The 27,081-nt window shown below is 42.5% G+C and overlaps 1 protein-coding gene across 2 annotated transcripts in view; it reads left to right on the forward strand.

Moving 5' to 3' along the window:
• The window catches only part of SPRYD3 (SPRY domain containing 3), a 60,792-nt gene that overhangs the window by 18,053 nt on the left and 15,658 nt on the right, over positions 1-27,081 (forward strand). For both annotated transcript variants that reach the window (XM_089691472.1, XM_089691473.1), the window contains exons 5-7: positions 26,062-26,197; positions 26,287-26,472; positions 26,561-26,710. In XM_089691472.1, the coding sequence (XP_089547598.1) occupies positions 26,062-26,197; positions 26,287-26,472; positions 26,561-26,710 (472 nt within the window). The remainder of the gene's footprint in view (positions 1-26,061; positions 26,198-26,286; positions 26,473-26,560; positions 26,711-27,081) is intronic.

The raw sequence follows: 27,081 nt of genomic DNA on the forward strand, positions 1-27,081 counted from the left end.
TCACCATTTGTAAATGCTAAAACTTTCACGTAAACCAATTAATTTACATGTATTGGGATTTTTTTTTCATTTTTAGCAAAGACATGTAACAGAATACATTTTGGCCTAAATTTATAATGAAATTTGGTTTTTCCTTTTTTTAATTTTTTTACTGGACATGTTTAACCATTTCAATACCGTGCAATTTTACACCTTCCTGCCCAGGCCAGTTTTCACTTTTCAGCGCTCTCACACTTTGACAATTGCGCGGTCATACAACATTGTACCCAAACTAAAATTGTATCATTTTCTTCACACAACTAGAGCTGTCTTTTGGTGGTATTTAATCACCGCTGGGGTTTTTATTTTTTGCTAAATTAACAAAAAAACACCAAAAATTTTGAAAAAAAACAAGTTTTTCTTTGTTTCTGTTATAAAAGTTTACAAATAAATAATTGTTCTTCATAAATTTAGGCCGAGATGTATTCTGCTACATGTCTTTGGTGAAAATAACCCAAATTAGGATGTATTTTTTAGTTTGTAGGAAAGTTATAGAGTTCACAAACTATGGTATAGATCTGAATATTGATCAATCCTGAAGTACTGACGGCCAATCTAATTTCTTGAGGTCCAAGAATGTCAGAACAGTACAGATATCCCCAAATGACCCCTTTTTGCAGAGTAGACAGTCCGACGTACTTCATAAGAGGCATAGCGCGTTTTTTGAAGTTGTTTTTTTTTTTGTCATAATTTTTTGGAAAATTAAAAAAATTATTTTCACAATTATTATTTTTTTTTTTTTTTTTTTTTTTTTTACATACGGTCACCAGTGCAGTACAGCGTCATCATATAACTGGCATGGCAGTGAACAGGGACACTGACTGGTGACCGTATAAAAAAAAATAAATATATATATAATATAATTTTATTTTTTTTTTTTCATATTTCACTATGACCAAAGTAGTACAATGTTACCATAGTAACATTGTACTACTTTGGGGAAGTGATCAGTATTTTTTTTATTTTTTACACAATTTGCTTATAGCAAAGAATTACTTTGCTATAAGCAAGCATTTACCAGAATGAAATCAATTCATTCAGGTTTTTTTTTTTTTTTTTTTTGTGCTTAGCTGTGATTTGGTCACAGCTAATCACATGTGCATGTGACCTGCTGTGACCATTCCCAGCTAGGCACTAGTATACAATGGATGGCATGAATGAAGCCATCCATTGTATACAGCTGTCATGTGACCTGCTGTGATTAGTCACAGCAGGTCACATGGTACCAGCAACGGGAGCCAGTACTCGGATCTGTCATCGGCTGTGTCCGAGGTACACGGCCGGTGACAGATCGCGCTGCTGCGCCGCTCTGCAGTTGTGCGAACTGAGCATGTGCGGGAGCACGCCAAATGGCGTGCACCCGGCATGCAGAAGCACTTTTGCCGCCGCCAAACGGCCATTGGCCGGGCAGCAAATGGTTAATGGCAAAAAGTATTTTAAAAAAAAGTTTTCTCAAAATTCAGTGGTTTTTTTTTTTTTTTTTTTTTTATAGCGCAAAAAATAAAAAAACAGGCAATCAAATACCACCAAAAAGCTCAATTCGTGGGGGAAAAAAAAGGAAATACATTTAATTTAAGTGCAACATTGCATGACCGCACAAACAGTCAGTTTTAAAGTAACGCAAAAAATGGCCTGGTCAAGAAGGGTAAATCCTCGGGAGGGCAAGTGGTTAATGTAACCTATAAAATGTACAACTCGGTTGAACAACAAACTGAAATCTTTTAGGTGGAGGGAAGTAAAATTTTAAAAACTAAAATAATAATGGTTGCAAGTGTGCACACCCTTAAACTAATACTTTGTTGAAGCACCTTTTGATTTTATTCCAGCACTCAGTCTTTTTGGGTATGAGTCTATCAGCATGGCACATCTTGACTTGGCAATATTTGCCCACTCTTACTTGCAAAAACACTCCAAATCTGTCAGATTGCGAGGGCATCTCCTGTGCACAGCCCTCTTCAGATCACCCCACAGATTTTTGATCAGATTCAGGTCTGGGCTCTGGCTGGGCCATTCAAAAACTTTAATCTTCTGGTGAAGCCATTCCTTTGTTGATTTGGATGTATGCTTTGGGTCGTTGTCATGCTGAAAGATGAAGGTCCTCTTCTTATTCAACTTTTCTAGCAGAAGCCTGAAGGTTTTGTGCCAGTATCGACTGGTATTTGGAACTGTTCATAATTCCCTCTACCTTGAATAAGGCTCCAGCTGAAGAAAAACCGCCCCAAAGCATGATGCTGCCACCACCATGCTTCACTGGGTTGTGGTGTTTTGCGCCAAACATATCTTTTGGAATTATGGCCAAAATTTTCAACCTTGGTTTAATCAGACCATAACCCATTTTCCCCCATGCTTTTGGGAGCCTTCAGATGTGTTTTTTTGCAAAATTTAGCTGGGTTTGAACGTTTTTCTTCGTAAGAAAAGGCTTCTGTCTTGCCACTCTATTCTATAGCCCAGACATATGAAGAATATGGAAGATTGTTGTCCCATGTACCACACAGCTGGTACTTGCCAGATATTCCTGCAGCTCCTTTTAATGTTGTTGTAAGCCTCTTGGCAGCCTCCCAGACTTGTTTTCTTCTCATCTTTTCATCAATTTTGGAGGAATGTACAGTTCTTGGTAATGTCACTGTTGCACCAAATTTTCTTCACTTGAAGATGACTGTCTTCACTGTGTTCCATGGTATATCTAATGCCTTGGAAATTCTTTTGTACCCTTCTCCTCACTGATACCTTTAACAATGAAATCCTTCTAATGCTTTAGAAGCTCTCTGCGGACCATGGCTTTTGCTGTAGGATGTGACTAAGAAAATGTCAGGAAAGACCTACTAGAACAGCTTAACGTTATTTGGGGTTAATCAGAGGCACTTTAAAGGATGGCAGATGTGTACTGACTCCTATTTAACATGATTTTGAACGTGATTGCTTAATTCTGAACACAGCTACATCCCAGTTAGGGTGTGCACAATTATGCACCACCTTTTTTATTTTATTTTTTTATTTATTTTTTTTTGTTTATACCCCCCATTTTTTTTATTTTTTTTTTTATTTCAATTAAGTTGTACCGTTTATAGGTCACATTAAAGGTGGAAAAAGTTCTGAGATTTATTTATCTTCGTCTTGTTATTTTACATCACAGAAATCTGACAATTTAACAGGGATGTGTAGACTTTTTATATCCACTGTACTTGCCTTTCTTTCAATATCCCAAACTTTTGACTGTCATTTAGACTGACCTGTCACAGAGCTTTTTGCTTTGCATCTGAGCATATTTTGCCATTGAGCACTGAAGATTCCTTTTTCTGATTTTATGTACAACTACAAGGGGGAAGGGGATGACAGTTGGGTGCAGCAGAAACCCTGAGGACATAGCAAAGGAGTAAATTACCTTTTATGACTGTTGTGTGAGGATGACAGGACACATCCCTTCAGGAAGGCATAAAAAAAGGACTGTCAGTATTTTTGTGCACCTTGTAGATTCTGATTTAAAAATGTGTCATTTAGATAATTTTTATAAAATCTCCTTGGACAAATTGGTACTCTTAACGAATAAAGAACCCACAATTCTCTCTGGAAAAACCTGACAAAAGTGTCCATTTACACTGTGGAGTTTATTTACTAAAGCTGGTTCACTCAGAATCTTGTGTAGCTGTGCATGGTAGCCAATCAACTTCTAACCTCAGTTCAATTAAGCGTTCGCAATCAAACCTGTAAGCAGATTGTTTTTTCTATGCAGAAGTGCACAAGATTCTCAGTGAACCAGCTGTAGTAAATAAACCCCTGTATGCACAGTTATTTGGCAAGTGAGTATTTTGACATCGTCATTTTTTAATTTTCCAGTGGTTTTTATTGAAAAGTTTTTAAAATACAAATAACGTCAAAGACAAATGCCATGACCTGTCACAAAAATAAGACTCAATACTTGTCGTCACATGAAGCGCCTTAAATAAGCATTAAGAGAAACATGACAAATGTTGTAGAACCAATACAAATGGGCTCACCCAACCTCGATTCATGGAAGAGAGAGAAAAGACCTAATAAAGCAAGAAAAGAGAGAAATAAGAGAAGAGAGAAGTAGGATGTCACCACGGGAAGGATCAAGGTACAGAGATATATTGAATTCATGGGTCCCACATTTGTCAAATTTAGTATTGTGTAGAATACAGGTAAGTTTATGGTTGATCATGATCCAGTTCAATTTAATTTTAACATATTCTAGAGGGATAAGAGAACTCTGCCAATGTTTAGCTATAGTAATTCTTGCCGCAAACAACATATTGGTAAGCAGCTTAAGGGAGTTCTTAGGAACTGTAGTGGGATATTTGTGGAAGAGGGCAGTCTCTGGAGCCCTATGTATATTCGCCCCCGTTACCGCATAGATTAAATATGCGGATCCAAAATCTAATTACTATTGGGCATTGCCACCAGACGTGGAACATAGACCCACCTGGCCACATTGCCGAAAGCACATTGGGGGAAGTAGGCGGATGCATTTTCTCAATCTGAGTTGGGACCAAGTACCACCTCAATGTTTTATAGTTCGTCTCAATTAAGGTGATATTGATAGAAACGTTGGACAATGCTAAAGCTATTTCTCGCCAGTCTGAGATATAGCTGATATTCAGATCCTGTTCCCATTGGTCCATATAGTTAAGTTTACAACTCGAATCAGCGAGAAGAGCATACACCATAGAAATACAGCCTCTAGCCAAATTGTTACCTTGACTGGAGACTTCGAAAGGTCAGGATGGGTGGTTCATCCAATAAGGCAATTTTTGAGTGGATAAAAGGCAATTTGATAACATCTAAAAATTTCAGTGGGAGGCATCTGCATTTTATCCTTAAAATATTGAGGATAGATTCGGGCACCCTGGAGGAAGTCTCTTATCCTCAGTAACCCTTTATTAATCCACCTTTGAAACACAGACGGGGCCAGGTATAAATTCAGGATTACAGAATACAGGGGCTAAAGGTGTGTGCAAGGAGACTAGGGGTTTGCAAAGGCATACCCTATCCCAGACGACAACTAGAAAGATAGATAATGTAGGACATAAAATGGGAAGGCGAGATCGATTAGGGAGCCAAAGTAGAGCACCAACTGCCAAAGGATGATAGGAAAGAGCTTTAATAGAGACCCAAAGGGGAACCGATCCCGTAGCAGTAGTATAGGCCAATTGTGCAATTTTGGGTGGCTTGGAAATATGCATGGAGATTAGGGAGGGCAATCCCACCATGAGATTTTAAAGCGTATAGCGTTTTTTGGTTCACTCGGGGCCTTCTATGGTTCCAAACAAAACGAAGCACCTTGGCCTGTAAATGTTGTAGCTCATGTATCGGAATTGGCAAGGTCCTAAAAAAAATATAATGACCGGGGCAAAAACGTCATTTTAATAATTAATCCTGCCAAACCACAAAATGGAGTAAGTAGCCCAACAATGGAGGTCTTCTTTAAGGTGCTTGAAAAAAAAAAAAGGAGGATATTTAGCTTGGTAAAGAGTCTCAATGGAAGCCGTCAAATTTATCCCTTAATAGGGTAAGGAAATGGTGGTCCATTGAAAATCATACATATTCCGAAGCTGTCATTCCATGGAAGAGGGCAACAAACATTAAGGGCTGCCGTCTTTTTAGAGTTTAAAGAGAGCCCAGAGAGGTCAGAAAAACTATTCAGAAGAGACCGTAAATTAGGTATGGAAGTCAGAGGGGAGGAAATATACATTAAAACATCATTCGCAAATAAAGCACATTTATGTTCCTGAGGACCACAGTGGACCCCATGAATACCACAGGTGAGAACGGATCTCCATAGCTAGGGGTTCTATGGCCAATGCAAAAAGTAAAGGGGAGAGCGGACAACCTTGTCTAGTGCCGCGACGAATTGGAAATACAGGGGATCTGTAACATCTAATGGACACCTGAGCTGAGGGTGTGTGGTGCAAGGACTGTAATAGAGTAAGAAATGTAGGACCAAATCCAAAAGCTTTCAAGATAGTGAACAAAAGTCCTAAGTTAAGCTATTGAAAGCCTTATGAAGGTCTAAAGAAAGGAGCAACAATTTCTGAGAGATGGGGGCATTTGAATTAGAGTGGACAGCAGAAATTAAAGCTATGGACCTGCGAATATGATCTAACGTTTGACGAGCAGGTGTAAAACCCAATTGATCTTTATGAATATATTGTGCTAAAAAAGAATAAAGGCGCAAGGCCAGAAGTTTTGTCAGGATTTTCAGGTCGCAGTTAATAAGCGAGATAGGTCTATAGTTAAGAATATTTGTGGTGTCCTTGTTAGGCTTAGGGATAACAATAATATAAGCCTTATTTTTGTCTAAAGGAATATGGGGGGAAAAGCTGTTAAGAGAAAATTTTATAGTAAATATTCAGTAAGCCGTCGGGGTCAGGGGATTTATGTGATGTCAACATTTTAAGAACCCTATCTAGTTCCTCGCTAGTTACAGGCTGTTCCATGAGTTCTCTGTAAGCTTCGGCAATACTTGGAAGCAGCAAAGGTCCCAAAAAATCTTGAAGCAAAGAGGGCTCAACGGGCCGGGGTTGACTATATAAAGTGGTATAAAAAGTATTAAATTCCTGCTGAATTTTCTGAGGATCTTGTGAAATTTCACCTCCCGAAAGCTGAAGTTTAGGAAGGGCCGAATGGGTGTGTTTTGGGAGAAAGCTTACATGCCAAGAGTGAACCAGGTTTGTCCCGTCGTGAAAAATTTATGATTCAGCCATTGTAGCTGTTTTTCCGCTTTTTGTGGTGAGACTATGGTTAAGTTCTAGTCAAGCGTGTTCCACCTTGAGAAACAGATCCGGGGACAGGCCACTGCTTGTGTTTGAGATAGGAAAGCTTCATATTCCCTAGTTTTGGCAGAAATCAATTCTTCACGAGATCGCTTAAGTCTAGAGGATAGTTGGATAAAAAAAACCTCTGACAGGCTTTATGAGCTGCCCTATTAATAGCAAGAGTCGTGTCTTCCACTTTATTAATAGTAAAATAAGATTTCAGGTGTTCTATGACGTCGAGGCGAATCGACCACGGTGTTACCAAAATTTTATCCAAAATCAATTTAAACAACATCTCCGTATGGAGAAAAATGTGGTCAATATGCGAGTATCGATTATGAGCTTTAGAAAAATGGGAGTAGTCTCTAGAGGTAGGGTTGGCCTTCCTCCACGTGTCTATGAAGTTATAACGATACAAAAGTTGTGCAAATGTACGAAATTGTTTCGGAGGGGCTCTAAGTTTAGTGGTATGTGATTTATCAAGCCTGTGATCCAAGGCCAGATTCGAGTCCCCCGGCAAAAGTATATCCCCTTCCAATTCCGGGGATAAAGTTTGAAACAAGGATTGGAAAAATGCTAATTGATTCACGTTAGGGGCATAATCAGAAAAATCACCAAATTAATCCCCAAATTGCCCCCCCAGATGGCCTTTAACTAGTAAATATCGCCCTCCCATGTCACTTTAGATTCGATAAAAAATAACCGTCACGATAGAGCGCTACCCCTCTTTTTTTTCCCGGATGCATTAGTGAAAAAACATACAAGGGAAATCCCTATGGATATATCTAGGTGTTAATGAGGAAGCAAAATAGGTTTCCTGCAACCCCACTATATCCGCTCCTAAGGATTTATAACGAGCGAACACCTTGAGACGTTTAGAGGGGGATGCCAGGCCTTGCACATTATGAGAAGACGAACCATACTATCAGTAGGACTCCGTGTAGACATGAAAACCAAGGCAGAGCAGCAATGACATGACCCATATATCCACAAGTATGATGAGCTCGAAGTGACCCTCACATAAAAATCATGAGAAAAGGGAAAAAAAAGAGAGAAGAAACCAAAGATGCTAAGCCCAAAAATAGGCTAGAATCCACTAAGTAGCTAATGAGCAATATGCAACGGAAATTCAAGTATCCCAGACAAAAGTTAAGGAATGGAAGAGTCTCCACCAAAGCAAGGGGGAGAGTCTTTCGATTAAAGAGCGTGCATATACTCTTCCCGGCACCATGGGGTCTATGAAAAAGCAAGATCATCAGAAAAATTTCTTGACACCAAAAGGTGAAATATCTGGCACAAAAAAGGACCAACCCAGAACAGTTAGAAACCAATACGGCTAAAGTGCATAATTCAAATACCAATAATACAAAAACAACAACAAAGGCGGAGGCCAATGTCCCCAGACAGGACCACGGAGAGGTCCCCGCCAACTAGAAAATCGTGTGGCAACTTGCAAGGTCCTCATGACTTGGAGCATGAAGCAGCAAATTTCTTCTTCCTGGGAGATGGAGACCATAGAGGCGAGAGTGGAGGAGGAGGGACATCAGCCCTGGGAGGATCCCGTGATGGGGGCTAAGGGAAATAAAGCCCAAATTCAGCAAAATTTTCTCCCCTTCAGAAAATGTAGAGACCGTGTAGGATTTGCCATTGTAGATAAACTGCAGGCGGAATGGATAGTTCCATCTATAGCGGATGTCTCTCTGAATCAAAGGTGAAAGTAACTGTTTGGACACCTTCCGTTTTTGGATAGTAGCTTGCGAAATGTGAGCAAAGACTTGAATTTTATATCCATCAATTTCCAAGTCTGGATGTTCTCTGGCGTAGCGCATCAACTCTTCCTTAATTCTGAAATAGTGAGGTTTGACGATCACATCTCGAGGGGGTCCATCAGGCTTTAAGGGAGTCAGAGCTGTATGGATGCGATCAATCTCTGAATTTTGTCAGCATCCGGAACCGCTAACAATATGAGGGAGTGGGCAAAAGTAGTGATATCTTTAACCGATTCAGGTAGGCCTTTAATTCTAAAATTGCACCAGCGGGCACGATTCTCAAGGTCGTCAATCTTCTGTATAAGCTTCCTCAAGGTGATCTTGTAAGTCTGCAATCCTGGTAGAATTCCTCGACAATCTGAATGGTATCATCAACTTTATTTTCAATATTCTCCAGGCGATTGGCAATCTCCCTAAAATCCTGCCTGTGGTCAGAGGTTAATTTAGTGGTAGCTTTTTCTAAATCCCTCTGCAGCAAGTCAGCAAAACGAGCAAAGAGAACAGTATCCCCTGAATAATGCTGGGGCACATCCGGAGGAGCAGGGGATAGAACTAGACCATCAGGAGCAGAATCTTGGCCACTGAGCTGACTATTGAATATCTCTGCCATTTCCCTATTAAGTAGGGAGGAAGCATGTGACTTCTGGCCTGGTGACAGGGCCGCAGCCTGAGGGAGAGACCTGGCAGGGTTGGATATGGACCCAGAGGGAGCAAAGAAAACACTCACATGAGCCTGGGAGCTGTCACTACGAGATCCAGGGCTGGATGGGGAGAGCTGTGGACCCGCTGAGATGGAGGAGCTCCGGGATCTGGCGCCGGCCGCCATCTTGCCGCTCCTCCTTTCTTCAAGGCAGCAGTGCGGGAGCTGCCCACTGATCGTTCAGCTGGCCAGGTGGGTATCATAGGTCCCCCACCTACTCCGCCAGCTGATCGGGTGGTTGGCCCTGTTATGCGGGGTCAGGGTGCGCTGTGTCCCCCCCTCCAAAGCATCGGGAAGGTGTGGAGCGGTAATCACAGCATCCACTCCGGATGCCCGCGCATGCGCTCTCTCCAAATCATGATTTTTATGCATATTGTCCAACTCCAAGCTGTTTAAACTTGAACGCTTATTGGATTTAAGCATATCCGGTAATGTGTATATGTGTAATGAGTGAGGGTGTGGCCCTCACTCTGGGCCATTCACAAAGCGCAGTGCTTCTCGTGAATGCGCAGTAGGCACCCGGCTGTCACAGAAGCCGCCGCTGGAAGAAGGAAGGACAACTCCGCGGACGTGGGATTGGGTACCTGTCAAATTCAGGTACCCGTTCCCCCTCCTTCCCCAAAGGTCCGCAGTCTCTGGCCATCGCCTGTACTGTGTCCGCAGTCTCTGGCCATCGCCTGTACTGTGTCCGCAGTCTCTGGCCATCGCCTGTACTGTGTCCGCAGTCTCTGGCCATCGCCTGTACTGTGTCCGCAGTCTCTGGCCATCGCCTGTACTGTGTCCGCAGTCTCTGGCCATCGCCTGTACTGTGTCCGCAGTCTCTGGCCATCGCCTGTACTGTGTCCGCAGTCTCTGGCCATCGCCTGTACTGTGTCCGCAGTCTCTGGCCATCGCCTGTACTGTGTCCGCAGTCCATTGGTTCAGAATATTTTTTTTCTTGTTTTTCTCCTCTAAAACCTAGGCGCATCTTATGGTCAGGTGCGTCTTATGGAGCGAAAAATACGGTAAGTATTTGAACACCTGAGAAAATCATTGTTAATATTTGGTACAGAAGCCTTTGTTTGCAATTGCAGAGGTCAAACGTTTCCTGTAGTTCTTGACCAGGTTTGCACACACTGCAACAGGGATTTTGGCCCACTCCTCCACACAGATCTCCTCTAGATCTGTCAGGTTTCGGGGCTGTCGCTGAGCAACACGGAGTTTCAGTTCCTTCCAAAGATGTTCTATTGGATTTAGGTCTGGAGACTGGCTAGGCCACTCCAGAACCTTGATATGCTTCTTACGGAGCCACTCCTTGGTTATCCTGGTTGTGTGCTTCGGGTCATTTGTCATGTTGGAAGACCCAGCCATGACCCATCTTCAATGCTCTGACTGAGGGAAGGAGGTTGTTGCTCACAATCTAACAATAAATGGCCCCATTCATCCTCTCCTTAATACAGTGCAGTCGTCCTGTCCCCTTCGCAGAAAAGCACCCCCAAAGCATGATCTTACCACCCCCACGCTTCACAGTAGGGATGGTGTTCTTGGGATGCAACTCATCCTTCTTTTTCCTCCAAACACGACGAGTGAAGTTTCGACCAAAAAGTTCTACTTTGGTCTCATCTGACCACATGCCTTTCTCCTATGCCTCCTCTGGATCATCCAGATCATCATTGGAAAACTTCAGATGGGCCTGGACATGTGATGACTTGAGCAGGGGAACCTTCCGTGCAATAGTAGTTGGCGTCTGACTGACTGTGGGGTGGACAGGTGTCTTTAAAGAGCTCAGACAGGTGCTACTAAGTTAGATTGAGTGGAGTAGAGGTGGACTTTTTAAAGGCACAGTAACAGGTCTTTTGAGAGCCAGAATTCTTGATGTTTCTTAGGTGTTCAAATACTTATATTCAGCAGTGCAAGACAAATTCTTGAAAAATCATACAATGTGATTTCCTGAATTTTATTTTAAAATTCTGTCTCTGAGTGGGAATGCACCTACAATGTGAATTTCGGACCCCTCCATGATTTCTAAGTGGGAGAACTTGCAAAATCACAGGGTGTTCAAATACATCTATTCCTCACTGTGCGTTGAAACGTCAATGCTGGCCCAAGAAATATCTGAAGACCGTGTGGGGGTGTTTTTTTTTTTTTTTTTTTTTTTTTTTTTTATTCCAAAGTTTTTATATACTGATGAGATGAGTGACTCTTGATCAGATGGATGGGCCCATGGCTGGAATGGGCACAGAGCTCCACTTAAACATCAGCAAGGTTGATGTCGGGTGCTGGTATGTGCTGGTATTATTAAAGATGATCTAGTTGGACCTTTTTCGGGTTGAAGATGGATTTAATATCCGCTCCCAAACCTACTGCCAGTTTTCAGGAGACACTTTCCCAAGTTGTCTTCCAGGACAGCCCACGAGACATAAAGCTCCTTCCATGGGACAGGAAACGCGTTACCCCACAGAATAAAAGGCGGTCCTCCAGGCCCTAGCCTCAGTTATTAGTTATTACAGTTTTTTGAACTGTTTAAAATAGTTCTCCCTATGATTGGCTTGAAGCTCTGTTGGATGAAACTTATTCAGGGAATCTGTCTTCTTGCCCTGCAGCAGTCCCCTCCATATAATTACTACGGGGAAAGGTGCTGCCAGTCTCAGCCTTTCCAGGGCCTGGGAAGGGCAGGACCGGTATTTGACATACCTTTGCCAGTTTGCCCTTATGCCGGAGGAGGGAAGGTGGCGATTAGTTTGTGGCCTTACCTAAGGCTGTGTGGCTGCAATCGGAAGTGGTGTAGCTGTATCTGCCTGAGTTTTCTCCTTGTGGGGCGGGGCTTCTGCGCTCCATGCTGCCCGAGATGTGCAGGGGCATTTCTGGGAAGGCGAGTGACGTCATCACTGGGCAACGCCGGTTCTGTTCCACATTTACAGGTGCAAGGGAGACTGAAGGGCTGCTGGTGTGGGCTGTCTTCAGTTCCAGCAGTGGCTGATTTTAGAAGACCAAAACATATTGATCCTCCCGTGGCTCCTGTTCAGGCGGTTGACTCGGGAAATGCAAGCACCAACTCTTCACTGGGATTCACAGTGGGGAGGGCTCCTGGATGTATACCTGTGTCGGTTTCTTCATCTGTCATGTGCAGCTCCTGGGGTGGTGGGCTATTTTTTTTTTTTTTTTTTTTTTTTTGCTGACAGTGCACTTCTTCTTTCTAGAAAACAGGGTGTGTTTTCTAGTTAGAGGGCTAGAGCCTGAGGGTCTACTTTTTTTCTGTCATTATTTACAGAAAAAAGCTCAAGACGACAAAGGTCCAGACCCTAGCTTCAAGAAAAAGAAATGTGCTGTTTGTGCGGCCAAACTGGGATCTCCCTGGAACAAGCCCTTATGCTGTCCTTGTAGTAATAGTCTTGTAAAGGAAGACTCTACTTCAGTTTGTGTAAAATTGCTGTTATCAGTCAAGAATGAACTTGTAACTACATTCAGCTCCTTTAAGACCTTTTAGGAGGATTTTAAAAGTCCTACCCCCACCTCCCACAGCCCTTGGGTGCACCAGGCCTTTCCATAGCCAAGCACCCCTTGCCCATAGAAGTCAGGCTGGAGGTACCAGAAAGGGCTTCTGCTGTACTTCAGCCTCAACGGCGAATGAAGAGGGGGAAGGGCCAATTACTAGGTCTTCTAAGCACAAGCTCTCCTTAGATGAAGTGGTTGAGTTGTTGTAGGCCATTTACGAGACTAGAAAAAGAAAAGGTCCAGCTCCCTAGCCATGACTTAATGTATGAAGGTCTACAGAGCAAAAAGCGCAGGGTTTTTCCTGTTCATAAATCTGTAACAGAGGCTATTGAGTTGAAAAGAAAGGAGCCTGTGTGCAATCCTTTCTTTTCCAATAGTCTCCAAAAGGAGGTTTCCCTTTTGAGGAAGGCGTTGAGCATCCTTTAGAATAAAAATCCTAGGTTGAAACCTTTGACAAAGGTGCATTCAAATAAATCCGACCTGGCATTTGAGGACATGGGAGTCCTTGGGGACCCTATGGACAAGAAAGGCAATGTCTTTCTTAAAAGGGCCTGGGATTCTATTGTGAATAGTTTCAGGCCAGCCCTTGCTTCAACTTGTGTAGCTAGGAATTTGGATTTTTAGCTGTCCCACTTAGTTGGGGGTACATCTATGGAGAAGATTTTGAGTTCTTTCCCTATGTTTTTCGAGGCCGTATCCTTTTTTGGCCGATTCATCTACAGAGGCAGCAAGAATGGCTGCTAGATCTTTTGGCCCTGGGAAATTCAGCTAGAAGGTCTCTTTGGCTGCAAACCTGGTATGGGGATTTGGCCTCCTAAGGCTCATTTATGCGCTTTGCCTTTTTCAGGGGACAGTCTGTTTGGCCCTGGATTACAAGAAGCTTTAGAGTGCACGACCAATAAGAAAAAGGCCTTACTGGAAAAGAGACACCGTGTTTCAGAAAATGTTTTCATGCCCCATGTCAGGGATCGTCGCTGCGCATAGGTCTGCGCATGCGCAGATTGCCAAAATGCACTAACACACGGGCGCCCGCGGCGGCTGTTGCGGCTGCGCATGCGCACGCTTGTCACCAATGACAGCGCAGGGTGCTCTATTTACAGCCGGCTCTTGCAATGCTCAAGTGCCGTATGGGCTTATTCCTGTGTTCCTAGTTCTGAGGTTGCCGAACCTGCCTGACCCGGATTATCGTGACCCTCTCCTGTCCTGATTCCTGGCTTGTCTGACCATTCTTCTGCCTTCTTCTGTTTACCTGACCTCCTGTTGCTGAACCTGGCCTGTGACCCATTTATCCTTTTGCCTGCCGATCTGTACCGTCTGCCTCCGCTGTTACTGACCTGGCCTGTCTGACGACGTTACACACTATCTCTTCACATCTGGCTCTCACCTGCTACCTACCACTGGCAAAACCACCTCTACCACAGTTGGTTGTACTCGGGAGTCGCGAACTGGTCTCAGGCTGCTTCAAGTCCATCCCCACCATCGGGCCCTGGTGAAACAGCAGACTGAGGCTTAGACTCCGCACCCTGAGGAATTCCGGCCTGTGGGTCACTAGAGGCTACTGCCAGTTGGTCTGTGACACCCCAAGACCGCAGGCTGACCAATGTAAGAATGCTAGGCCAAAGAATCATTAGTCAGGCCACAAGAATGGGGACAACAGAGGAATCCTGTTAAATCATCCTCAGCCCTCTCCCAAAACCAAATGACTCTTTCCTCCCAACCTGGGAGTTTGTCACCTCCAGTCCTTTCATCTTTTGCCTGATAGGTCAGGTTTACAGGTTGGAGTTCGACTTCTTGCCCCCTCAAAGATTTTTGGTAACAAATCTACCCTGGGATCAAGAAGAAAAAATGTGGGCACTGTGCCTGCAAGTAGGGGAGATGGTGAATCAGAAGGTCTTGGTTTCTGTCCCAGCAGGAGAAAAAGGTTGGGGTTTTTATTCTCACTTTTTTTGTGATGAAGCATCCCACGGGCAATTTCCATCTGATTCTGAATTTATGTCCTCTCAACAGATTGATAAAATAGAAGCACTTTCATATGGAATCAATATTCTCGCTCATGTTTATCCTGCATCAAGGGTGTTTTATGGTGTCCCTGGATTTGAAGGATGCTTACCTTCACATATCCATGTCTCTTTCAAGACGTACTTAAGAATGGCTGAGTGTCAACTTGGGGGAGAAGGTTCAACATCAACAACTATACTCAGCTCCGATAATATTCTCCAAGGTCTTGGAAGAAGTTCTGGTTCCACTGAGGCTGAAAGGGATTCTGGTAGTTCCTTATTTAGACGACCTCCTGTTGGCTGCTTCTTCCGAGCAGCAGTTGCGGAAAGATCTCGAGGTTACACAGAACAACCTACAATTGCTGGGCTGGATGATAAACTGGGAAAATTCGAATGTGGTTCCATCTCAGTCGCTAAAGTTCCTTGAGTACATAATAGATTCAAGGGTTCAAACAGGAAAGGATCAGCTACCAAGTAGCCCAGCTGCAGTCAAATCTCCCGGTTTCCCTGAGGAAGATCTCAGCAGTAGTAGGTCTCATGACCGCATGCTTTACAGCAGTTCCTTGGGCCTGTTTCACCAGAGGCCTCTGCAGCACTTTTCTGCTCCAGACCTAGGAGGGTGACTACAAACGCCAGCTCTTGGGGTTGGGGGGCGCACATGCAAGACAGTCTGGCCCAGGGCCAGTGGTCAAGGACCAAGGCCAGGCTTTCCTGCAACCAAAGAGGTCTTGGCTGTTGAACAGGCTATGCTAGAATTTCGAGGTCAGTTGAAAGTACATCATCTGCAAGTCCTCTCAGGCAACAGCACGACAGTGGCTTATATCAACATGCAGGGTGGTACCAGGAGTCCACGATTACAGGTGATTGCAGAGAAGATATCGGTTTGGGCAGAAACCAACCTAGCCTTAATCTCAGCAGTACACCTGTAGGGCTCTCAGAATGTGTTAGTGGATTTCCTCAGCCGTCAGGAGGTTTTTTTTTTTTTTTTTTTTTGGCTCACAAGTACGTGGGGCCAGCCGGAAATAGACCTTTTTGTCTCTCAAGCAAATGCAAAGGTTCCGAGATTCTTTTCCATGAACATGGCAGCACACAGTGCTGTTCACAAGGAAGTGTTAGCGTCGCGGCAAAACTGACGTTTCTGGTCAAGTCAGGAGGAGTTGAAGCCTCTCATTCAAGTCCATGGTGCCGCTCCGCAAAATCCTGGCCGGCGTTTGCAGTGCAGTTGTGACGCAGTTATGAGGCATTTGCAGAGCGTTAATATCATTTAAACTTCATTATAGGAGTTTGTGGTGCGGTTTTAATGCTTGGCAAACTCCTATCAACTGCCTCAAAACCATGCATAGGGTGTTTTGGGAGCGTTTGAGGAGCGTTAACTCTTCACAAACGCTTTTCAAACACTATATGGGCGTTTGGCAAGAGTTAGAAATAAAGCCAAGTGTGAACGAGCAGTGGTACAGGAAAAAGTCTGCATCTTTCAAGAAGACCATGAAGCAGGATAATGCTCCATCGCATGCATTGAAGCACTCTACTGCATGGCTAGCCAGTAAGGCCTTAAAGATGAAAGAATAATTACAGGGCCCCTTTTCCCCATCTGACCTAAACTCTATTGAGAACTTGTGGGCCTTTCTTAAACAGGAGATTTACAGTGAAGGAAAACAGTACAGAAAAGTGTCTGGGAGGCTGTGGTTGCTGCTGAACAAAAAGTTAATAGTCAACAGATCTGAAGAAACAGGCTGAAAGCTTATGACCGATTGAAAAGAAAGGTGGCTACATTAGTCACAGTTATTATTATTTATTTTTAACCACTTGCCCTCCAGAGGATTTACCCCCCTTTCTGACCAGGTAATTTTTTGCGATACGGCACTGCGTTATTTTAACTGACAATTGCGCAGTCATGCAACACTGCACCCAAATGAAATTTTACATCCTTTTTTTTTCCCCCCACAAATAGAGATTTCTTTCAGTGGTATTTGATCGCCTCTGCAGTTTTTTTTTTTTTTATTTTTTGCGCTATAAACAAAAAAAAAAACCTAACAATTTTTGAAAACAGAACTGTATTTTTGACTTTTTGCTATTATACATGTCCAGTAAAAAAAATCTAATTTCATCATAAATTTAGGCCAAAATGTATTCTGGTATATGTCTTTGCTTCAAAAAAAAATCCTAATACATGTAAATTAATTGGTTTACGTGAAATTTACAGGCGTACCTGTTAACGTAATTTTCGGTTTACGAATGAAAATCCATTGAAAATAATGCCTCTGTTTTCAAAATTTTTTTCACAATACAAATGGATTAATTGGTTTTCAATGCATTTACAATTTTTTTTTTTTTTTTTTTTTTTATATATGTCCCTGTACAGTACTATGCCTTTAAAGCGCACTTTATAAAGAGTTTTGAACAGATAAGACTTTTTTTTTTTTTTTTTTTTTTTTTTTACTTTTTTCTGACCTCTGGAACGGATTAATTGGTTTTCAATGCATGGGAAACAGTATTTCGGTTTATGAATTTTTTGCAATACGAAAAGGCCAGCAGAACGCATTAAATTCTGAAACCAAAGTACGCCTGTATAGCGTTTACAACTGGGGGTATATATACTGAAATTTTATTTATTTATATTACTAGTAATGGCAGCGATCAGTGACTTTATAGTGCGACTGCGGCGGGCATTCTGACACTGCGCGAAACTGACTTGGTGTCACTGACCTCCCCAGTGACACTAATACAGTGATCAGTGCTGATAAAAAACCCTGACACTGTACTAATGGCACTGGTCAGTAAGGGGTAAATGTGGAGCAATCAAAGGGTTGTGTACTCTGTGCTGTTTTAGCTGTGTGTGTGTTTCACTGTAAGCACACTGCTTTGTATGGCTCTGCTATGCAGAGCCATACAATGCAGTGTGCAGGAGCTGACAGGGGAGAGATCTGTGTTGTTTTATACACAGGTCTCTCCCCCGTCGGTGATACTCAGTGATCAGTGGGTGCCTGTGGGGAATCACCAGTTGGGACCCAGTGATTGACAGCCTACCTGGAACCGCATATCACGTGTGTGTGTGTGTGTGTGTGTGTGTGTGTGTGTGTGTGATTTTGCACACACGTGCAGCCCTATAGCAGTATTTCTGCTATAGGGTGACGCAGAAGCGGTTAAATGTCAGCAATGTTTATTTGTAAATTTTGAGTTGTTTGTATTATGTTCTCACTTTAACAGATGAAAAATAAACAAGTGAGATTGGAAAAAATTTTGTTTCTCATTTAGTTGCATAATAATTCTGCATACTAATAGTTGCCCAATAATTGTGCACACACAGATATTCTCCTAAGAATGCCAAAACCTCACATTTACTTAAATATTCAGGTTGGAGGGTTATTAACATTTTGGATTGACCAACAGCAGTGTAGTTGTTCAATAATGAAATTTTCAAAAATATTTGCCTAATAATTGTGCACACAGTGTATTACATCTTCAATAAAAATAAGACTTTGCGTTTTGATTTCACAAAATACTAATCACACAAATGAAAATGGCATAGACAAAAATGATAGGACCCTCAACCGATCATTTTGTTGCACAGCCTCTAGTAATCACTGCAAACTAGTGATTTTCTGTAATTCCATGAGAACTCTGTACCCGCCAGCAGGTAGTTTGGCCTACCTTTTTTGAGCAAACTGCCCCAGCTGTGTCAGGTTTGAAGGGTGCCTTCTCCAGACTTCATGTTTCAGTTCATTCCATCGATGTTCAATATTATTCACATTAGGGCTCAGTGAAGGCCACTTCAGAATGTTTTGATCTTAGCCATTCGTGGGTGCTTTTAGCTATGTGTTTAGGGCCATTATCCTGTTGGAGGACTCCATTTGTGACTGAGACAGGTTTCTGATAATGTACAGTACATGCCAAACCCAGCAAAGCATCCCCAAAGCATAACAGTCTCTGCCCATGTTTCACAGTAGGTATGGTATTCTTTTTCAAAATATTTTTTCATCTGTTACCATAAAGCTCTAATTTTGCCTCACCTGTCCAATGGACATTCTCTCAGAAGCATTGTGGTATGTCAATATGCATTTGACCAAATTTTATTTTTTTAGAATAGTGGAGTCATCCTGGGTCTTTCCTTTGAGCCCACTGTTGCTCAAAAATTGTCAGCGGTTGCAATTTTGACACTGATGTATCTTGACTTTGGAGTTCATTTTGTATCTCTTCGGATGTGTTCCTTGGCTCTTTGTCTATTATTTGCACTAACCTTATGTTCAATCTGGGGTCAATTTTCCTCTTGTGGGAGGTTGGCAACATAAAAGACCCTTTGGGCTTAACTACCCTTAAACCTGCCCCCTCCCCCCTGTTAACATCTATGCTTACTGGCTTTTGTAAGATTTATATACTTGCCTATATTTAGGCTGTTTGGTCCGGTCATGTGATCGAATTTCCCGTGTCAGCCAGCATGGTTGTAGAGGAGCGGAGGGAGCATCGACAACAAATGGGCATTTGAAGTCTATTGGTGACATCACTGCTTCAGGTTTTACCAGCCGTTGTTGGAGCCCACTGTCCTCTCCCCTTCAGTGCTGCAGCAGGAAAAACTGGAGCGGACTGAAATTAGGTAAGTGTACAGATTTTTCTTAGGTTAGCAAGCATAAGTATTAGGAGACTGGAAGGGCCAGTTTTAGGAGTAGTTGGGGTTAAGCCCAGAATTCCACTTAAATATTTTCAACTGTGGTCACATGAACATCAAGTTACTTGGGGACGGTGTTACAGCCCTTACCGTTGACATGCTGGTCTGTAAATTTTTGCTTTCTGATCTCCTCAGATAGCTTTCTCCTTTGCTTCCTCTGGTCCATGTTCAGTGTGGTGCACATGATATCAAACCGCAGAGTGCCTGCTTTTCTCCATTTGAATAAACATGATTACAAGATTGAAGACGTGTGATACTAATTACTAAAAAAAAAAAAAAATCACTGTTCCAAATAATACTTTTTTTTTTTTCTGGGGGTACCAACAAATGTAGACCGACCATTTTAGAATTTGCAATAATATAGGTATGGTGGGTTTTTTTTTTTTCTCCAATTTATTAGAAATTTCGGGAGAAAAACATACCAAGGATACAAAAGGCTTCCATAGCTGGACAGAGCAAATTATTCAAAGCAACATGTACAGGAAATATACATTAGGTTAAGAATGGACAGAATATGATAAAGGTGTGTGACGGGCCCTGACCTTCTCCTCAAACTCGTGACTGAAGGACTAGAACCGTGATGTCACGTGCGCAACAATGCCACGCCCAGCTGCACCTTGCACAACGATTTACCAGCTAATTGGACCACAATCGATGTACCTGCAGCCTGGGAGCGTTTGTTACTGGGTCAGGTTAATTACGCAATTAACCCTTCACACTGCCACCACCTCCTTTTTGTACAGAGAAAGAGAAAACTCCAGCAATACACTAGGATGATTGGTTAATCGTCGGTATACCGCTATCTCCGCAGACAGGTTATACAGAGGGTTAAACACTCATAGTAGCGCTCTTCAGCGGCAGGGATTCATATGTTTCTTTAAAGAGCTATAGAAACAGTTCAACACTTTCAGAAAGTAAGATTTATTACTAAAAGGTCAAAAGGGTGCAGTAGAAATATTTACAGAAAAAAGATGAGAGATATATAGATATAGATAGATATATATAGATATATATATATCTCTATATCTCTCTCTCTATCTATATATATATATATATATATATATATATATATATATATATATATATATATCTCAGAAGTTTAGGTAAATAAGTACTTGCCAAATAGATGCCTGGGGTTAAGCAGTTTCAAGTCTGATGAGCTCAAAAAGGATTTCTGGTCTCTCACTCAGTTTCGTTGTTAGAGAGATTCTCCTTTTTCTCTCTCTGCGAGATGTTAAACGCAGGAGATCCTCAATTCTCTCTCCCACACCCAAAGCATAACAGCCTATTTCTACAAAAATCAATTGTTATCTTCTTACAACAGACAAGCCAATTACCTTATTTGGGCAGAGGATTGTTAGGCAGGGGCTCAGCATCATACACTGATTTCATTCCTGAGGGAGGGGGAATGAGGAGATAACATTAAGACTTCTTAACAAAATGAGGATCGTTTCTGGCTCTGGTGTGCACAATTGTTACACCTCCCCCCCCCCTCAGGTGGTTGCATAGGAGTTTAAGAGAAATACCAAAATGCAGAAGTTTGGCGCAAGATGGAGAACTACGCCTCTCCCTGTGTGCATGATTGTTACAAGGCAACCTTGAGGTAACACAGCGAGTGCCCCCCCAAACTACTCTGATACTCCCAAGAAGCATCACAGCATCAATAGTTTAAAAATTAGAGTTTTTGGTTTTTTTTAAGACGCTTAAGCACAAAACTCACTGTCCTGGACCATAGTTACTGGGATCCAGCTATATGAAGAAGAGCGGCAGAAGAGGTAGAAAGAGGAAATAGAAAAGAAAAAGAGCCTACCCATTAGTCCTCCAGAGAGATATGTTGACATGAAGCCAAAGGTGACCACGTAGTCTCAAATTGTTTCACCTTATTATTCAAGACACTCAACATATTCTTGTGTACCATAATCCCACAACACCTTATGTTTAGTATAAGCGAGCAAAACAGTGGGCTTTTTCTATGCTCCCGCAATAGTGCATTTAGCTGCTAAGAAAAAGGAAACTAGCCTTTGCTCACTGCGGAATAGGGCAGGAAAGGGCTCATTCAACAGAGCATATTGGGGCAGTTGTTCAACGCTCTTCTGAAGAATATGGTGAAGTAAAGAAAAAACCTTATTCCATATCCTCTGATACGAGGGCACTCCCACCATATATGATACAGGTATATGGTACCCATCATGGATCAACCAGGGAAACACCATGGGGGAGAGCCATCATATATCCTAGCTAGGCAGATTGGGAATAGGTATCATCGCATAATAACTTTTGCCTCAATAAGGGTCAGTCCACACCACAAAAACGCACTCTGGGTGCAATCCGGATAAGTTTTTGCTTATAGTTCACACCACACTCTGTTCCGGTGCAGTTTATGTTCCAATACAGTTCTGTGCAGAAAAAAACTGCAGCATATTCTCCTTTTTTTATTTTTTGCATCGGAAACTGACTGGAACTGACTGCACTGGTGTGAACTAGGGCCATTGGAGTACATGAAAAACACTGTGCATGCATTATTGATGCAGAAAAAAATTTACTGTACTGCATCTAGTGTGAACTAGCCCTAAAGGATATATTAACAATACCTCAGAAGGCAGCATAAAAATGGGTGTGCCGCGTCTCCAAAGTCGTGTCAGAGGATAAGTCCCCATCCCAGTCTACCATATACAGTATCTCACAGAAGTGAGTACACCCCTCACATTTTTGTAAATATTTATTATATCTTTTCATGTGACAACACTGAAGAAATGACACTTTGCTGCAATGTGACGTACTGAGTGTACAGATTATATAACAGTGTAAATTTGCTGTCCCCTCAAAATAACTCAACACACAGCCATTAATGTCTAACCGCTGGCAACAAAAGTGAGTTTGTTTCTTCACTATAGCTCACAGAATTGACTTACACTTTCCCCAGAGCTAAAAGAAACCGTTTCTTTCATCTCGGGAAAGAAACTAAAAGGAAACGTTTCTTTTAGCTGGGGGGGAAGTAAAAGCTGATTCTCTGAGCTATAGTAAAAAAAAAAAAAAAACCCGGAATTTACATTTAAATATAGTGACAGCCAGTCACTGTTTACACTGCTCCTCTCCTGCCTTTCTCAGCTGTCCCCTCCCCCCCCCCCCCCTCCACATCTGCAGTACACACAGTCCCCTGTATTGGCACCTGTAGCAGCAAAATTTTTTTTCTATCAGAATGCCGATAGGGCTATTTTCGGCCGACATGTTTTGGTGCATCCCTAATAAATAAATATAATTGCTCGGCCATGGAAACCCATTCCATGAAGCTCTCTATGCTTTGTTTTTGTGCTAATCTGAAGACCACATGAAGTTTGGAGGTCTGTAGCTACTGACTGCAGACAGTTGGAAACGTCTGCGCACTTCAGCACGCGCTGACTTCGCTCTGTCATTCTTTGTGGCTGAGTTGCTGGCCAGTTGCATCCACTTTGTTATAATACCACTAACAGTTGACCATGGGATATTTAGTAGCAAGGAAATTTCATGGATGGACTTACTGCACAGATGGCAACCTATCATGGTACCACGGTACGATTTGAATGCACTGAGCTCCTGAGAGCGACCCATTCTTTCACAAATGTGTGTAGCAGCAGTCTGCATGCCTTGTTGCTTGATTTTATACACCTGTGGCCATGGAGGTGATTGGAACACCTGAATCAATCCAATGATATGGAGGGGTGTCCCAATACTTTTGGCATTAGTGTGTGTGTGTGTGTGTTTGGTTTATTTATTTATTTTCTCTCTGACGTCACATCCAAGATGGCTTGGTTTGTTAATACATATGTTAAATTAACATATTTTATGGGAAGGTTTGTTGAAATAAATGGTCTTGGCGACTTGATCTCTTTATTATTATTATTCAAGATTTAGGCTACGTTCACACTAGCCTTGTTAGCAAGCGGCAGACAGGTGTTTGGGAAGCGTTTTTACCGTTTCCCAAACGCCTGGGAAAATTCTGCACCTGGTGCTGTTCAAACGGGAGCGTTAGCATTGCGTTGCGGCAAAACTGACGCCTCTGGTCGAGTCAGGAGGAGTTGAAGCCTCCTAATCAAGTCTATGGGGCCGCTCCGCAAACGCCCGGCAGGCGTTTGCAACACGGTTGCGACGCGGTTGCTGGGTGTTTGCGGAGCGTTAACGCCATTCAAACTTCATTATAGGCGTTTGTGGGCCGTTTTTAACACTTAGCAACCGCCGCTAAACCGCGTTTGCGGAGTGTTAAAAACGCCGGACCAACGCTTGTCAAACGCTATAAAGGCGTTTGGCAAGAGTTGGAAGAAGTCAAGTGTGAACGAACGAGCCCTTATATAGCGCCAACAGTTTGCTCAGCGCTTTACAATATAACGGGAGACCATACAGCAACAATACAGTTCAATACAAGAGGGTTAGGAGGGCCCTACAAGGTTTGATCTAGTTCAGTGCCAGGGTTAGTGTTTGGGTCAGGGTCAAAGGTTAAGGTCAAAAGGTCAGGGTCAAAGGTCAGAATTTCAAAAAAAATATTGGTATCCGTGCCAGTGTGTTTTAGGTAAAAAAAAAAAAAGACAAAAACAAAATGCGCACTATTGTTTCTGGACTGTACTACAGGTACAAACAACAAATAATATACACATATATGGTATCGCTGCGATCGTCAAGAGCTGGAGAATTTATTTTGGATTGTTCTTTGGTGGTAGGTTATGGTAGTAACAAGAAACACACAGCTAAATTTAAAAAATTTTTTTTTTTTTTTTTTTTTACTATTTTGGGCCAGTTTTCCTTTGATAATAAAAAGCAGGAGATATCCATTACCATTTACCACCAAATGAAAGCCCAATTTGTCCTGGAAAAAAAACAAGGTATAATTCACCTGGATGTACAAAGTAGTTGTGATATGTACGGTTTTACTAACACGTGTCAACGCTGCAAAATTGTGCTTAGGCATTTAGATTTGTTTTACCTTTAGGCGTGAAGGGGTTAAAAGAGGAAAGTGTTGAGGGAGGTTTAGTATAAGGTATGCTAAGTGGAATAGATGTCTGTGCAGTGGAGATGCCCCTACGAATTGCATCAATCTTGTTTTTGAAATGATTTGCAATCTCGTAAGCAGTGAGTGAGGTGCTGGGTGGAGGAGGAGAAAGTAGAGAGTTTAAAAGTAGAGAAGAGACGACGAGAACTGGATGACAAGCTATTGATGAGAGTGACAAAGTAGGCTTGTTTGGCAGCATGGAGGGAGGAATTGTATGTTAAGAAAGCAGATTTATATAGGGTGAATGCTTGCTGAGATTTGGTTTTACTCCACAATCGCTCCAGTGCACGGCTATGTCGCTTAAGATTTCTGTTGTCATCAGTCTACCACGGTTGTAATGCTCGGGGCCTGATACTTTGTGTAGTTAGGTGAGCAAGCGAGTCTAATGCGGATGAAAGTGAACTGTTGTAGACAGCAGTGGCCAGGTCAGGGCAGGACAGGGGAGAGATTCTGTCATAGAGGCAGTCAGTTGCACAGTGTTAAAGAGAAGGGTTCAAGTTGTGAAGGTTTCTGCGGGTAATTGTTTGCTGTTTGGAAGGATAGGTGTTTGAAGACGAGGACACTGTGAAGGTGATGAGGTTGTGATCAGAGAGAGTAAAGGGGTGTTTGTGAGGTAGTAGGGAGTGCAAAGATGGGAGAAAACAAGGTCTAATGTATTTCCATCAGAGTGAGTAGAGGACTGTATCCATTGTGTTAACGCAAAAGATTAGGTTAGGTTGAAGAGTTGGGATGTAGCTGGGTTGTTCATATCAATGGGGATGTTAAAGTCTACAAGAATGATAGTGGGTATTTCAGAGGAGAGAAAGTAGGGTATCCAGGAAGAGAAGTCATCAAGAAAGCGAGACACTGGTCCAGGAGGCCGATAGATCACTGAAATGGGTGAAACCAGCCAAATGCAGCGAGTCTCGAAAGAAGAGGAGGATAGAGAGGGAGGGTTATGGCGGACTTGAAAGATGCTCAGTGGGGATAGAAGAAAACCAACTCCTCCACCTTTTGGACCACTGGGTCTGGGTGAGTGGGTCCAGATGAGGCCTCCATAAGAAAGTGCTGTGGAAGAAGCAGAATCTGCTGCTTGAAGCCAGGTTTCTGTAATTGCTAGTAAGTTAAGGGAGCTGGAGACAAAAAGGTCATGGACAGAGGTGAGCTTATTACAGACAGTGGGCATTCCAGAATGCACATGAAAAAGGGAGGGTGGTTTTTAGGAGCACGGGGATTGATATTAAAATGAGTGGATTGCGGCTATTCCTGGAGGAAGGAGGGTGCCTGGTGTGGGGGTGAGATACTGGAGGACCAGGGTTTGGGGAGGTTAGGAGGAGGAGGGTGAGGAAAGTAAGGTGGGAGCAGGATGTATATGAGTGCACATGCCTTCCTGTCCTGGTGTTTGGTTCAGCAGGTAAATAAAGTATCAGCAGGAGGTGATTAGAGCAGTAGTAGGGAGATGGTAAGATTTTTTTTTTTTTTTTTTTTTTCCTTAATAGATGACCACATTTTTCTATGATGGAAAAATTTACATCATGAGTTAGGCTTGAACAATTAACCAGTAACACGATCATTTAACACTTACAGAATTTACTGGAAACACTGTATGGCTGCAGATACTAATATTAACCCTGACTTTCTTTTTAGATTGTATAACGGGCGAACAAAAGGCCGACAGTTTGGAACAAAGTGCAGTTCAGGGGACCGAATTGGTTGTGGTATAGAACCAAGCTCTTTTCATGTCCAAACTGCTCAAATTTTCTTCACGAAGAATGGGAAAAGGGTAAGAGAGAGCCCAGTGTATACTTTTTTTTTTTTTTTTTTACATTTTGTGATGACCGTTTGTTGCAGTGTTCTAAATCTGTCTTATAGGTTGGCAGCACTGTGATGCCATTATCTCCTGATGGTCTTTTCCCAGCAGTGGGCATGCATTCTCTAGGGGAGGAAGTTCGTCTTCATCTAAACGCAGAGCTTAGTGAGGACGATGACAGCATCATGATGGTGGACAGTTACGAGGATGAATGGGGCAGGCTGCATGATGTTAGAGTATCTGGCACTGTAAGGCCCTTGTGTTACCTGTAATGACTTCTGCTGTAATTGTATCAGTGCATCTTGGCCTCTCACCTCCATTTGTTCTTGTCTGCAGCTCCTGGAGTATGTTGGAAAGGGTAAAAGTATTATAGATGTGGGTCTGGCCCAGGCTCGGCGCTCTCTTAGCACTCGCAGTCATTACTTTGAAGTGGAGATTGTGGACCCAGGAGAAAAGTGTTATATAGCTTTGGGGCTTGCAAGAAAGGTATGGCTCATTCTGTTGTGGATTTCAAGTGCAACTATCACTTGTACTTTTTTTTTTCTTTGTTGTTTTCTGAGTGACTCCACTTAAAAGGTTCTCTGTTTTAGGTGGGATAGGGTCTGTAGTGGAACCCACAGTTTGGACCCTGTTGGGTATTTTCTGTAGCAGTATATAGGATTTAAGTGCAACTGCAGTCAGTCAGCTAAATGTGCTTCCCCCACTAAGTGAATTTGTTGCAACAATGTAAGTGTTGCAAATAAAAACTACTTGAATTTGTTGCACATGTAGGTACTAACAATAAAAATGTAGGTTTCCATGAATTTTGTGCAAGGCTTCACATTGCATACACGTTGCCAGAAAGGTGACACAAATGT

The sequence above is a fragment of the Staurois parvus genome, unplaced genomic scaffold, assembly GCF_062004578.1.
Source record: "Staurois parvus isolate SC_StPar_1 unplaced genomic scaffold, SC_StPar_1.0 ptg000562l, whole genome shotgun sequence".
In the NCBI taxonomy this organism is placed as follows: Eukaryota; Metazoa; Chordata; class Amphibia; order Anura; family Ranidae; genus Staurois; species Staurois parvus.